This window comes from Calcarisporiella thermophila (genome assembly GCF_041956535.1).
Source record: "Calcarisporiella thermophila strain CBS 279.70 unplaced genomic scaffold VTP21scaffold_26, whole genome shotgun sequence".
Lineage (NCBI taxonomy): Eukaryota > Fungi > Calcarisporiellomycota > Calcarisporiellomycetes > Calcarisporiellales > Calcarisporiellaceae > Calcarisporiella > Calcarisporiella thermophila.
Window position 1 is genome coordinate 410,561 of NW_027192216.1, and position 13,434 is coordinate 423,994.

The 13,434-nt window shown below is 50.2% G+C and overlaps 7 protein-coding genes across 7 annotated transcripts; 4 read left to right on the plus strand and 3 right to left on the minus strand.

Moving 5' to 3' along the window:
• Positions 1-214: 214 nt before the first annotated feature.
• On the plus strand, positions 215-1,248 carry VTP21DRAFT_6354 (uncharacterized protein; the record flags this gene model as incomplete). The annotated part of the gene is made up of 3 exons (XM_069396975.1): positions 215-249; positions 615-887; positions 993-1,248. The coding sequence occupies 3 exons, from the start codon at positions 215-217 to the stop codon at positions 1,246-1,248; spliced, it is 564 nt and encodes a 187-aa protein (XP_069247239.1).
• A 1,378-nt stretch (positions 1,249-2,626) lies between these two features.
• On the minus strand, positions 2,627-3,198 carry VTP21DRAFT_6355 (uncharacterized protein; the record flags this gene model as incomplete). The annotated part of the gene is made up of 2 exons (XM_069396976.1): positions 2,627-2,961; positions 3,060-3,198. 2 exons carry the CDS (start codon positions 3,196-3,198, stop codon positions 2,627-2,629), a joined length of 474 nt encoding a protein of 157 aa, XP_069247240.1.
• Positions 3,199-3,682: 484 nt separating this feature from the next.
• Positions 3,683-5,676, plus strand: VTP21DRAFT_6356 (uncharacterized protein; the record flags this gene model as incomplete). The annotated part of the gene is made up of 5 exons (XM_069396977.1): positions 3,683-3,910; positions 4,058-4,529; positions 4,626-4,794; positions 4,855-5,199; positions 5,271-5,676. 5 exons carry the CDS (start codon positions 3,683-3,685, stop codon positions 5,674-5,676), a joined length of 1,620 nt encoding a protein of 539 aa, XP_069247241.1.
• Positions 5,677-6,445: 769 nt separating this feature from the next.
• On the minus strand, positions 6,446-8,311 carry VTP21DRAFT_6357 (uncharacterized protein; the record flags this gene model as incomplete). The annotated part of the gene is made up of 5 exons (XM_069396978.1): positions 6,446-6,920; positions 7,009-7,631; positions 7,723-7,816; positions 7,901-8,049; positions 8,138-8,311. The coding sequence occupies 5 exons, from the start codon at positions 8,309-8,311 to the stop codon at positions 6,446-6,448; spliced, it is 1,515 nt and encodes a 504-aa protein (XP_069247242.1).
• A 211-nt stretch (positions 8,312-8,522) lies between these two features.
• Positions 8,523-10,618, plus strand: VTP21DRAFT_6358 (uncharacterized protein; the record flags this gene model as incomplete). The annotated part of the gene is made up of 9 exons (XM_069396979.1): positions 8,523-8,597; positions 8,671-8,738; positions 8,804-9,072; positions 9,151-9,370; positions 9,444-9,586; positions 9,662-9,778; positions 9,850-9,998; positions 10,077-10,415; positions 10,490-10,618. 9 exons carry the CDS (start codon positions 8,523-8,525, stop codon positions 10,616-10,618), a joined length of 1,509 nt encoding a protein of 502 aa, XP_069247243.1.
• A 203-nt stretch (positions 10,619-10,821) lies between these two features.
• Positions 10,822-12,123, minus strand: VTP21DRAFT_6359 (uncharacterized protein; the record flags this gene model as incomplete). Its single annotated transcript, XM_069396980.1, has 2 exons — positions 10,822-11,406; positions 11,500-12,123. The coding sequence occupies 2 exons, from the start codon at positions 12,121-12,123 to the stop codon at positions 10,822-10,824; spliced, it is 1,209 nt and encodes a 402-aa protein (XP_069247244.1).
• A 464-nt stretch (positions 12,124-12,587) lies between these two features.
• On the plus strand, positions 12,588-13,213 carry VTP21DRAFT_6360 (uncharacterized protein; the record flags this gene model as incomplete). Its single annotated transcript, XM_069396982.1, has 2 exons — positions 12,588-12,690; positions 12,846-13,213. 2 exons carry the CDS (start codon positions 12,588-12,590, stop codon positions 13,211-13,213), a joined length of 471 nt encoding a protein of 156 aa, XP_069247245.1.
• Between the last annotated feature and the right edge of the window lie 221 nt (positions 13,214-13,434).

A 13,434-nucleotide genomic window follows, 5' to 3' on the forward strand; every position in this document is an offset into this window, starting at 1 on the left:
GCAGAAAAATAAAATTCCGAGCCTTGCAAAGAGCAGCCCGGCCTTCTCCCCCCGCCTATTTAAGGGTATTAAAGAATCCCCAAAATAGTGATCGGAGGGAAAATTAGAGTTGTCCTTGTAGGGGAATAGGGTAGGCGGGCTACCCTATAAGCTTCCCTTCTCAGAGCGACGTGAATCCTCATGGATACACTTGGGCAACGCTCCGATTAAGTTTATGATTCCCTCTTCTCTAGATCCAACCGCTAGAAGGTTGGTGGGCAGGCACATTGAAGTACTAGGGAGACCGTGCGGCCACGGGCCATGCTGATTGGGCGGGCCTCCCTACCATACTGAATAGTTCAAATTGCAAGTCTTGTTTAAAGTCAGAGTTCTCCGGGCTGATGACGGTCCGTCCTAGGGCCGGCGGATTTAGCACTGGATTTGCCATTTGGAGCATAGGGGAGAGTCGAGTCTGACCAGAATGCTATTTTTGTTTTTCCCATCTCTCATCTCCGGGCCCTCTGACCGCACGTGCACACCACGTTCATATTGCTGCGTCGGGGGTCAAGACACCTTCCCTAGCGGCCCTGATACTCCTACCTCCCTTTAGTTGCTGTTTTCATGGGATAAGGTAGAGATTGGCTGCCGCGTGAAGAATGCCGTCGCCAGGGGGTCATAGTGGATGCCGAGAGCATGCGAACGAGGAAGGCCGCCAGAGAGACGAAGTGGGAAACGAGGCGCGTATTCTTGCGAGACGCCTCTTATCGCCTCTATCCTGCATGGAATATTGGTTGTCTGGCTCGGAACGGGCGAACTGACCGTGACTGGGCCTTTCCGAGTGCACCCCAATTAGAGAGGAACACACCTCCACGAGTCCCGCCAACTCGTGGGAGGTCTCCTCGGTCTGGGTAGATTTTTCCCGATAATCCCTCCCTACGCAGCTATCCTCCTACTGCTTCTGGCGGATTTCCGTGATCAATGCCACGGCAGGCTACGCAGGAACCTTCTCTTAGTGTTTGCGGCCATCTCCCACATTCTCCCGTCTACCGCCGCACTTGTCCTTGTGTAGAGGTTACACACTGGTCAACCCAGTGTTCCGTCCTCTCCGGGCATGTTCAGAGCTTTCAACCCAATGTGCAAGCAAGAGTTGCAGGGGCTCACGCTCGCATAGCCCGTTTTGACAGCGCCCCTTCCCATCTCGACACACAAATGCGACTACAGTCCGAGCTTTGGCACCCGTGGTTGAACCAATCACCCTCCCCCACCTAAAAAGGTAGCGTCTCTTCTCGGTTATATGGGATTACCGGTGGGATAGAAGGTGGCCTATATAAGTGCTCTACGATAGCAGCCCTTAATTGCGAAGCCGTTGGGAGCCAAACGATGCCTCGATACCATGCCTCACACGATATCAAATCATGCTATTTTCCTCCTGCCATCCTATGAGCATTCACTCCAATCCTAATTTATTTTATTCCGCTGGTGCATTTTGTTCGAGTCCAAAGTCATCAACCCTACAAAGAGCATGCATGGGGGAAACATATAAAAAAATGTAGAAAACGTGGAAAATCCGAAATTGACTTTTTTAATTTCTCTGGTTTATTCATAATTTCAATGCTCCTTGTCCATATAAAACATAGTAAAAGTATAGAAAGATGGTTAGAAAAGTTCCAGAATCTCCATGTTTTCTCTATTTTCCCCGTGCATGCACCTTTGTAGGGCAATAAAGACCCAAGATGGATATCTATAAGCGACCTATCTACCGCTACGAAGCCGTCAGAAGCCTATTTTGGGATGAGGTCTTCTCGAAGGATTTCTCTAAAAATGATTGGTCAGAGGCACCATTTGTGATTATTTACAAAGCGTGCTTGAAGAGATCTTTCCTATGGACTGGGTTTTTTTTTATACACGTCATGCTCCTCTTATATTAATCCAGCCACGATTGCCTTATACTTTAACTCCATAAATTGATGATTTATGAGGTTTTATCGCCCAAATTCAGCGCGAATTCTTATTAGGGGTTCCAGCGGGGAAGCGAAGTGAGACTTGGGTGGATACACATGAATAACCTCGAATATCCGGAATAGAATTCCGTGTTTCGCGTTTTCAGCATCACCGAAGGAAGAACACTAAAGAGAAAGACAAAGCCGATAATAGTAGCTAGATTTACACGGCCCTGGCATCTTTATTCCATTAAGTTTTCAAATCATAAAATGCTTTCACAGGATAAAAAGTCATATGACAGTAAAAAAAATCCCTCATTATGCTTAGACGGATACGGCTTTGCATCTCTGATGGGGTCCTTTTAGGACGGCCACCGCCTCCGTCTATCCAGATATTTCATCACCTCAGAAGGCCTGCCGTATGGGGCAGTCCCTCGAGCGAGAGCTTCGTTAAATCCAGAAGAGGAGGGGGGGGGGCATAATATGGGCGCGAGATCGTGCACATCCGAAGAAGGAGCAAATCGGATGTAGGGTCGAAACCTGTCCATGCTTGTGTCATTTCTCTTCAAAGGCAAATAAGTTTTACCACGCTTCCACGTATTTAGGGTGTGCGGCGTCCAACCAAGCAATTACGATAGACAGCGAAACGAAAGTTCATAGGCCGAGGAGAAGGGTTGACGCGCTCAAGAAGGAAGGGGACACTGTACTCATTGAGGCACGGCGCGTAAATTGCCCTCTCCTCTGGGAACGGTGACATAATCCTTAGGAGCAATAAAGGAACGGCGCACGCGATTCATTAAGTTTGTGCAAGAAGTGAGTCGAATGCAACATGGTAATGCGAGATCCAGAGTTTCCTGGGGATATGAGTGGCTATAGGAATTAGCCTTCAATAAGGATGAGATTGGGACCCTTTGGGATCCTTTCCTGAACCCTTCTTCGTAGAAATTCACTTTAAGCTTCAACGTGGCCACTTTACACGGCCGTGAACGATTGGGTTGAGGTCTTCGGAACCCGAAAATTGGCGGAGTATCTCGGCAGTTCTCTATTTCACACATAGGAGGACAAGATTGGAGCGAGGAAAGATGAAGCAGTAGCAGCAGAAGCAGGACCAGCAGCGGCAGCAGCAGCAGCAGTAGCAACCGCCTCCCAATTCAGATTGGTAAGCAACGCGGCCGGCTCGGTGATGCCCGGTCAGGGCTGGGCCACGGTTTCCCGCTTGGGATCCTGCGCGCACCTGCTCGTACCTCAAGTTCGACTGCTGTAGAAGGGGCACCGACATTGCCATTCTCCCTCATATAACAAGGGCCCTAGGAGGGAGCATGACAAGGCCACGGGCATGAAACTCAGCAGTCGGCAATACATTCTCGAGGGGGGGGGGGACTCTGGCGTGGGAATCAGCCCACTATAGGAGCTCCACCGCCCGTGGGCGATATTGCTTAACGCAACTTGGGAAGACTTTAAGCCGTAGGGCCATTAGCACTCTTGGTGGCTGGGGCCAAGGAGAATCAAAGGCATGCCCGGTGCTTAGAGTTAATGGATAGCACAAGGAGAAGGTTGAATGAAGGAGATCAGAAAGCCGGTCCCCCACGGATTTGGCAGGAGGCGAGGGAGGAGGGGAAAATGCTTGTAACCACGGCCGTGAGCCGGATTGGGAATAAGCGGGTGCTCCGGCTCACTCGGGCATTTTGCCCAGTTTGTCAGATTGGAGGCTCCGTGACTGGGCAATTCGAGGTGCCAGGCTCGCAGTTTTCCTTGTTTGAGTCATGGACGCGGAAACTCCAGGAAGTCCGAGGAGATTAGATCTGGAGGCGCTTCCCTATCTTGTCAAGGTGCTCCCGGCGCACGCCCGGCGGCCGCGCTCAGCCGCGGCCTGGGCTGCACGCGAGGGGCGGGCGGCAGGGGGAATTTCAAGTAGCGTGTCGCAACGGTCAGAGAATCAAAGGCCGTTGCTGATGGGCTCCGATCCTGGCCAACTCCGAGCGGTGGTGAATGTTAGAGGAATGCTCTGTGCTCCTCCACCCCAAAATTTTTTTTCCCAGTTTCTCTCGGGGGGAGTTGCACAAATTGAAACTCCATCCGGCCTCCTGCTCCTAACACGGGCTTTCCCTCTTCTGTGAAGCGATCACGGATCTCAATAGCTCAGCGCTGCTCCATCCCTCTGCCCTGCTCGGCCTCCCGCTCTCATCCCATCCGACTCAAGCCCGCCTCCCCCCCCCCCCCCCGCGCGATACCCACGCATTCCTCCCGCCTCATCCCCATCCGCAAGAATGCTTGACACGCTGCACTCCGCATCCCATCCTCTCGTCAATGTGAATGTCCGAAGCTACTACGCAGTCCCCCCCGCATCCAAAATGCCGCTCACTGCAGACGCAATCGCTGAGGAGGATTCCCCTTCCACCACCTCCGCACCGGCATCCAATCCCGACGACGCAAATCAGCACCAGCAGCAGCTGCTGCTGCAGGATGCCGCAAGAATCAAGGCGCTGCGGAGACGCACGGCGCCATCCTCGCTCTCCCACTCCGCCGTAACCGCTCAGATGCTAAGAGGGCCATGCTTCATCTACAGGCCCAGCTTCGGCTTGAAGGATTTCTCGCTGCTGGAGACCCTAGGTAGCGTTCGAATCTCCCCGCCGACTGGCATCGGCATCGTTGCATGCGTGAGCTGATCACTGTTCTGTTTTTCTCTTTTTATCCTCCATCTTAAAGGAACGGGCACATTCGGTCGTGTCTATCTGGCCAAATTCAAACGCAATGGCTCCTACTATGCCATGAAGGTGTTGAAGAAGGCAGAGCTAGTCCGATTGAAACAGATCGAGCACATTAACTCGGAGCGCCATATCCTGAGCCGGCTGAACTTTCCGTTTATCGTGAATCTGTGAGTGCTGCTCCTTTGTCCATCTTGCATCGCGCACTAACCCGCCGCCTTGGCCCACAGCTTCTGCACTTTCCAGGACACGCAGTATCTCTACATGCTGCTAGAGTACGTGCCCGGAGGCGAACTCTTCTCCCATCTCCGGCGCGCTGGGCGCTTTTCTCCAGACACCGCTCGCTTCTACGCCGCGGAAATCGTGCTGGCCATCGAGCATCTTCACGCACAGAACGTGATCTACCGTGACCTGAAGCCGGAGAACCTGCTGCTCGACCCCCGCGGGCACATCCGGATCACCGACTTCGGCTTCGCCAAGCACGTGGAGGACCGGACATGGACCTTGTGCGGCACGCCCGAATACCTGGCCCCCGAAATCATCAACAGCTCTGGGCACGGAAAGGCGGTCGACTGGTAAGGGCTCTCCCCCCCACGCGGCTCATGGCCGAGAGCGTCACTGACCCCTCTTTACCTCGCCTCCATAGGTGGGCCCTTGGCATCCTTATCTTCGAGATGCTGGCCGGCTATCCCCCCTTCTACGACGACAATCCGTTCAAAATCTACGAGCGCATCCTCGCCGGCCGCATCCACTTCCCCCCCTACATCGACCCCGTGGCCAAAGACCTGATCAAGCGCCTGCTCACCGCCGATCGGACACGGCGCTTGGGCAATCTCCGAGGGGGGGCCGACGACATCAAGCGGCATAAATGGTTCCGCGGGGTGGACTGGCAGGGCCTGTTGTGCAAAACGGTGCCGGCGCCTATCGTCCCGACCGTCATGCACTCGGGCGATACTAGCAATTTCGAAAAGTATCCCGAGGTGGAGCTGGAGGACGAAATGGGCCGGATGGACGGCGAGGATCCTTACCGGTGCTACTTTGAAAGCTTTTGATACAGCCAGCGACCCGTCTTCGCGCTGCTGTTCCCCCCCCTCCCCTCCCCACTTCACCCTCGCCCCATATGCCTTTGCCTCTTTCCTCTTCTATCAAATTATCTATCTATATAAATATATATATATACATATTTTCTTTTATGTTCATTACTTTATTTTGTAATGTGTAGGGAGTGGATCTTCTCTACTTTGTTGAATATCGCCTTGTCATCTCTGTTTCTTTGCCCTTCTATCATACTGCTATGTTATTTCTTTCTCTTTTTCTCTTTCTTTCTTTCTTCCTTACTTCCACTTTAGTGTGTGTTTTCGAGTGCTTGTGTACAATTAATTATTCAATGAACTGGGAAATATTTCTGATCCTCTACCCACTCTCTCGCGTCGCGAATCAAGAGCTCTCTCGATCTCCCCCTCCCCCCCCCATTGGGCGAGGCAGAGGAATCGTGTCATGCTCGATTTTCGAAGGAGAGACGGGTTTCACCGTCAATTCTTGCCCTCGAATCTGCATGAAGCAGGTTCCATGTCGGAAGAGGAAAAAACAACCCCCTCTCCCTCGACAAATCTTGTCTTGATGCCAACCGGTTAGAGTTCTCATCAACGTGTCACCATCTTTCGGCATATTCTTGTCAGCTGAAAATGAAAAACATGCATTGCATTTAAACACAAGGAAGAAGCGAATGAAATAGAGAGAAGGCGTCTTTATCAATGGGACATCAATCTATACAAGGTTTTAGTTTCGCTGGCCATCTGGCCATGGATTGCGGCGCAGCACTCATGCAAAAGCCGACCATGCTGTGTCGGATTCCGTTCCTCTCTCATAAGCCACCTCTCCTTCCTCCCCCTCGGTCTCTCCCATGTCGACATCCCGCCCGGCCTCCATATCCGAGTCCAGCATGGCCTCGTTGGCCACCTCAGCGATCCGACCCTTCCTCGCCTTGGCTCCCCCCGGATTCACGTTCCTGTCGCTGCCCGACCCCAAGTCCCCCTCGTAGCCGGCCATCCTGGCCCCAAACTCTGGAGGCTCCGCTTCAGCCACCGCAGGGAACGGATTTTTGCCGGAGAGCACGAGCGCCTTCTGCGCAAAGTCCAGGAATCCTCGCACGAAACCTTGGTCGATCAGGGAGGAGAGCAGGCACACGACATCTTCATCGGAGAAGGCCGGGTCTCCGGTGGAGAGGAGAAACGCGGTTTTGAGGACGGGAAAGGGGATGGGAGTGGGCTCATGTTTTCGGCCGTGCAATAGCCATCTAGCCAAAGGGGGGGGGGGGTTAAGAAGGACGCGTGAGTATGGGTGAAACTACGCGCTTAAGCTGTGTTATCCAGAAAAGGGCTTACATTCGCCGCACCAGAGATCGGTATACCAGTATTTCCCCCCTCATTTCAAACATCCTCAGCGCCAGTCGAGACCGCAACCAGCTCTCATGAACTGCCAGCTGCCGCTTGAACGCCTGCATACTTCCCTTCCGCATTGCCTGGCAAATATCCCAGTATATACCCAACCCATACCGCACCAGAATGTCGCGCCGCGGTAGAGAGCCCAAGAGGATGCACGGAATCACCAGATAGCCCAGAATCACCCGCCGGTTTTTCTCCTCGTGCACTGGACAGTACCGGAAGGCGTATTCGAGATCTCTTTTTGCCTTGGGCAGTTGGTTCTGGAGCAGGTGAAATCGTCCCAGCCAATACCTAAAGGTGACACGGTCTGCAAGGGGAAAATCGGCGCCTGACAGGCGGGTCGACTGCAGACTATTCATCATCATGCGGACGATCTGTCGGGTCATCCCCGCTAGGCGGAAGAAGCATTGAAGCGAGAGGCTGACGAGATGGCACGCGACAAGGCGTTTTGAATGAGGCATCGGAGAGCGATCGCTAACCGCGGTGTTGAGGAGACGTGAGAGCAAGTAGGTTGCGTTGTCTGATTTCGGCTTCTTAACAAGGAACTGCCTTGATTTATCAGCCTGCAAAAAGGAAAGCCGAGCAGAATGGAGGCGCGAAAAGTAAGGATAAAAGGCAATTGAAATGCGACACGCAAAATCAAAATTTGCTTACGCGATAGGCAGCGTTCACCAGCTGTGTAGCGAGATATTTTGCAAGATGCACCATCCACTGCGTTTCTGCCCCATTAAACACATTGGTAAAGTTGCTATGCGAAGAAAATGTTTCAACCACATCAGAGGTATTCTGCATCGCCCCCCCCCCTACCATGAGCAAGAATGGCAATAGTTACCTAAACATTATTTTATAAAGTTCGTAGGCTCCGTCGCCATCACGATCGCGTGAATTTTTGAGGAGCTGTAAATAGGCAGACACGAAGTCCGCGTAGGCATACGATTCTGAAAAGAGCTGCTCACACATGGACTGTATGGATTCGTTGGACTATTTTCAAACAGAAATGAGCATATAACATAGCCACTTGGCCCTTCTCATGAGCATGTAGACAGGGTGGGGAGGATAAATAGCATACCACATTCGGAAGTTCGGCCATCAATCCGGAAGGATCGTAGCCTCTTGTGGGGGCTCGCAATCCAGTCCGGCCATTGAACACAAAGAGATCCAGCATCTTTGGCTCATTGCATTCCTCGTAAGCAGAGGCAGCACGATTAAGAAAATCCTCGACGTACATTTTCGTGCTGTACATGCACTGACTTGATTAAATCCCTATGCACTTTCCAGAGAATTTGAACTCAAAACCTTGTAGTAGTAATGCCTCCTTATTTTAATCGTTCAAGTATTTTTTTTTTTTGGAATCGCTACAGGTATTTTACCGTGTAATTGGCCACCACACCATTTGTTTATCTACGTGACGGCCTTTCTCATTCTCACACGAACCTCTCGAGCTAATCTTCATAATGATCACACCGTCATTTCATCTCTCACAGGACAACGACTTCCTCACCATCACTATCCATACTCCTTACATTCGGGTAATGTTCCGCCCATTTTTCTAACGATGAGCCCAACATTAGACGAATTTTTCTTTTTAATGCGTAAAGAAAGGCTCAAGACGTAGAATTCTTTGTAGATGGAAATGAGTTCAAATTCCACCTAAGGCCCTACTTTCTTCGGTAATATGATGGTTCTGCTGTATAATTTGTTAAGCCATCGATGATTAAATTTGCATTCCGGGCAGATTAACGCTACCGGGTCGCGTAGTGGAAGATGAGCGGGCCTCAGCATCCTATGACGTTCAGACAGGCGACATTACCGTCAAACTTCCTAAGGAGACTCCAGGAGAAGAGTTCAAAGATATGGACATGATCACAAAGCTCTTAGCCCGGAAGGGAGAAAGCCCCTCAGGGGGAAAGCCACTCATTGAGGTAGTTGGAGAAGACAAAGTGGAGGGTGAGGCACTGTTGGACGAAGACAAAGAGAAAGCAAAGGATTTGGAGGTCGAAGAGGGTATGTGCTTTTAAGCTCCCTCTATCTTTTTATACTATGTGAGCCCATGCCAATAGTCTTTCTCCACCTTGCCTGTAGGGATCGAGTTTGACTGGCAGCTTCCTCAGGAAATCCCCCAGCCCCTTTTGACCAGCACACAATACGGATTCAATAATCAGTATCATGGGTATTTCACTCATGTGCAAGAGACCCTCAATGAGATCAACGAGATCCTCGAGCCAGAGACCTCTTCCCCCGATTCTCGGAGAGCCGACAGATTGGCCGCGGAAGACGCAAAATTCGACGAGGAGTACTATATGTAAAGTCTCAATTCTCTGTGATTGCCTGACATATTGCGGCGCTGTTTTACGAACTGTGCCTAACCTTTCTAGGTCTGACTTTGTGAACGACGAGGAGATTCAATCTGTCTTGAAGTACAAAACGAAGTGGTGGCGGGAGTTGAGGAGGATCCAAAAGGAATCTAAGAGGGTGGGGGAAAAGGATTCATCCGAAGATGCCAAGGAGAACCCTCAAGGTAGAAGAGCAAAATCAGTGAAATGCATTGGATATGGACACTCATGTTCAATTGGCCCTATCTTTGCCTATTTAGAGAAAGACACGTCTTCGATCATCGCGGATATGAGCGAGTTAAGCATTGGCAGCCATGATGCCCTAGCCTTTACCGAGAAAGAACGAACGATGATGCTGAATTTACCGAATAAAGAATGTAAGCGTGCTGATTTGGCGGGAATGCTAGCCCTGTAGCGTTCTTACAAGCTTATATAATCGTTCCAATAGTCTTGATCGACAACGAGAAGATAATCTACTTGGGCCTGGTGGATCTCCTCTTTGCTTACAGCTATAACCACCGGTTTACCGAGGGCGAATCCACCGTGGAATCCGCCTGGACCATTGGCAAATTAAGTCCAACCCTGGCCTGTCTTGAGGTAGTAAAGCTTTCCGTTTAAACCAGCTTCCTCGCCATCGGGCTTATTTGGTGCGTTTTGATCTCATTTTCCCGATAGCAATTTACTACTCTGAACGAGCTATTCATTGCACTCTATCGCCGCGTGCTTTCCTATCCCCTCTACCGGTCTTGGAGTCTCGCACAACAAATTCAGCAGGACACCTATATCCTTCTCCGATTGGGCCGGCGTGCGGTCTTAAAGGCGCTTCTGGAAATTAAAGATATCTTCGATTATCACGACGTGTACTATGTATATAGCAAAGTGATCATAGACGATTACTGTGTCTGGCTCCAGCGAGATTGTAAGGATGCGGTGCTGCGGGCCTTGGCCCACGAAGTTAGAAGAATAGAGGTTGCCAAGGGGGATTTGGGTTGGGATATTGAGCATTTAGAAAAGGTACCTCATCAATAGCCGCCTATTCTTTCGGGGGAAAACTATTCATCGACTTACTTCTTTTATTTATGTTGTAGATGGCTAAGGAAACCGCTGAGGAAGAAGAAGAAGAAGGAGAAGAAGAGGAGGAGGAGGAAGAAGAGGAGGAGGGGGAAGATGAAGAGAGAGAAGAGGGGGAGGGTGTGGAAGCAGAGAAAGAAAGTTAGGTCAATGGAAGAGCAGTGGATTCAGGAAATAACAATTTCAAATAAAAAAAATAGAGTAAACAATGAAATAATAGGGATAAATTTTAAACATTGAGCTCAATAATGGAGGAGATATTATTATCTTAGGAAAAAAAAAGATCAAATACACGTACTCAAAAAAAAAACACAGTATATATAACTTTTTTTTATTGCATTCATACGGATCACATATAGGTAATCGTTGTTCCCATCTTAAAGGTCGTCCAAATCTTCAAGAACACAACCTTAAGTACCTCCCATACGCGGCCACGCCCTGAAAGCGCAATGATTAACAGCACTAACAGAAAGGCAGCCATCTTTGCGGGCAACGCACTGGTGGACTCCAGGTACCGCCCTAAAGACTCGACAAACCGCTTAACCGCCCTTTCATTCTGACGTGGCTGCTGGGAAATGGTTGTGGTTGAGGAGAGAATCTTATACCCAGCACGTGGGGAGGAAGTGGAGGAGGTAGGGGTGGTGATAGCGGAGGGAAGCGTGGAAGGGGGAGGGGTCAGTGCATGGAGGTCGGGTTGTGGGATCGGCTGGTTGCCAGCAAGAGCGGTGCCATTGCTTTTTGTATGTGTTGAATAGCCATTCGCTCGCTCGGGAGAGGACCCATTTTGGTGGTGGTGATGCTTCCCGTTTGGTGTGGAGGGTGGAGAAGGGTGTTTGCTATTGGCGGAGCGGCGCGGGGGGGTAGCCAGAGCGGCCGCCTTCGCGCGCGCCTTGAGGGTTTTTTGATGGAGCTTTTCCAGTGTATTTTCATACACCTAACAAAAAGAAAGATAGGAAATGGGAGAGGTTAGCCCACACCACGGAGAGCAACCACGCAAGTGCAAAATGAAAGAAAAGGCGGTATTCACCTTCTTTTTATCAGGAGAAATGACCTCGTTATAGTGCAAAAACTCTTTCGCGTAATCCCACTCCTCTAGCCTTGCAAGCACATGCAACACGAAAAGCTCCACTATCTTTTCATACCCCTCTCTCTCCTGGCCATTCTCCATTTTTTCCATCTCTTCATCGGGCAAGCTAGCTAGCCATGCCTCCACGATCTCACGTCCAACCACTGGCACATTTTCATTCAGCGACAGCAGCACGCATACCACAACAAGTTCGGAATCGATGAAGCTAAGGTCAGAAGCTGTATTATTGTAGGAGAGGACAGTCTGCCAAATGTCGCGTAAAGCATCGGCAGTTCCCCGCTCTCTAAAGCCCCACCATCGCTCATCAAATGACCGGATTTTGGAGAATTTGGGTTTGTTGCGAAGCACGCCCCCCGCAATGTGGCAGTATAGCATCCAAACTCCCCTCTTCACTCTTACCCAGTCTTCTGTCTGTGGCTCTCCATTCTTCGCTACGACATCGATCCATTCCAGTAGTCTGGTGCACTCTACAACTGCGCGCTCGTATTCTTGTAGCAGGAAGACATGGGCGGTTGATTTAATCTGACGTTGTGCCTGACGCACCGTAAGTGAGGGTGATGTCATTCTTAGGTTCAAGAGGAGGGAGGGGGAAAGACAGATTAGGCCAAGTAACCTTTCATATGAATGATACAGAAACTATTTTTGCCTCTTTTCTTCGGAAAAAATCAGCCTAGCACGTGATTCGAATGTATCATCAGGGAGAGTTTTCTGAAATAGTTCTGGGATAGTTCGGCTGTTTCCTTCTACAGCAGAGAGTTTAATGGGGGACCCGAGAAGGCAGATGGCCATGGAGCATAGGGTGGGGTATAGAGCAGGAGGAGCGTATGTAAGAAATAAATCCCTTGCTAGCTAAATCGCCCTCTCTCCTCTCATAGCTTCGTTGTATTAACCTCCCTCTCAACTCTATCCCCATTGGGTGGCGCAGTATTTTTATCAACCCCCCTGCTTCCCCTCAATGCAAACAAAAATTTCACTAGTTCCAACTCCTTAACAGAAAGTTTTGATTTCGAAAGAATCAAAAAAAAAAGATGTTTGCCCTTCGTCGTGTCATTGCTGCCCCTTATGTACGTGCTGCTGTGCGTCCACGAGCTGTTGCTCGCCCTTTCTCCGTATATGGCGCGAGTCTGAAAGGTATGCATCATCAGTGTCCAATCGAAGTTTAGATGGAGGGACTGTGGAATGGTGCCTCTTCATGCTGTTGTACACCTACTTTCCTCTGTCCTCTCCACACTCGTGTGATTGACTGATAATTACCTGGTATTGATGGGCCGTCTTTGTATTTCTAGCTTCCACTCCTGCACATCCTGATGTGTCCGAACTCACTGGTCCTGGTGCCCCCGCCGGAAACATTCCTACCGATGAGCAGCAGTCCACTGGTCTTGAGCGTCTCGAACTTCTCGCCAACCTCCAGGGTAAAGAATTCTTCGACATGTCTCCCCTCGAAATGACCCACATGGGTACAAAGAAGAACCCCATTGTTGTCCAGAGTGAATCAAGCTACCGCTACATTGGCTGCACTGGATATCCCGCCGACTCGCACGACACATTGTGGCTGACCCTGAGGAAGGAGCACGATTTCGATCGCTGCCCAGAGTGTGGCTGTGTGTATAAGATGGAGTATACCGGCACTGGCGAAGATGAGCACCATCACTAGGTGGACCACCTGTAGTGTGTAGTGTTTATTTTTTTTTGCAATTTTTTTGTTGTCTTTATTGTTTAATGGAAAAAAATATAGAACATATGCTTTTGATTCAAAAAATCATTTTCCGTATCTTCACGCCCCAGGTTACAGCCTCACACTTTTCCGATGCATTTGTAGGCACCCCCCCCCTCCCAAGTCTGTAAAATAGAGGATAGCTTTAAGTAAGAAGAGAG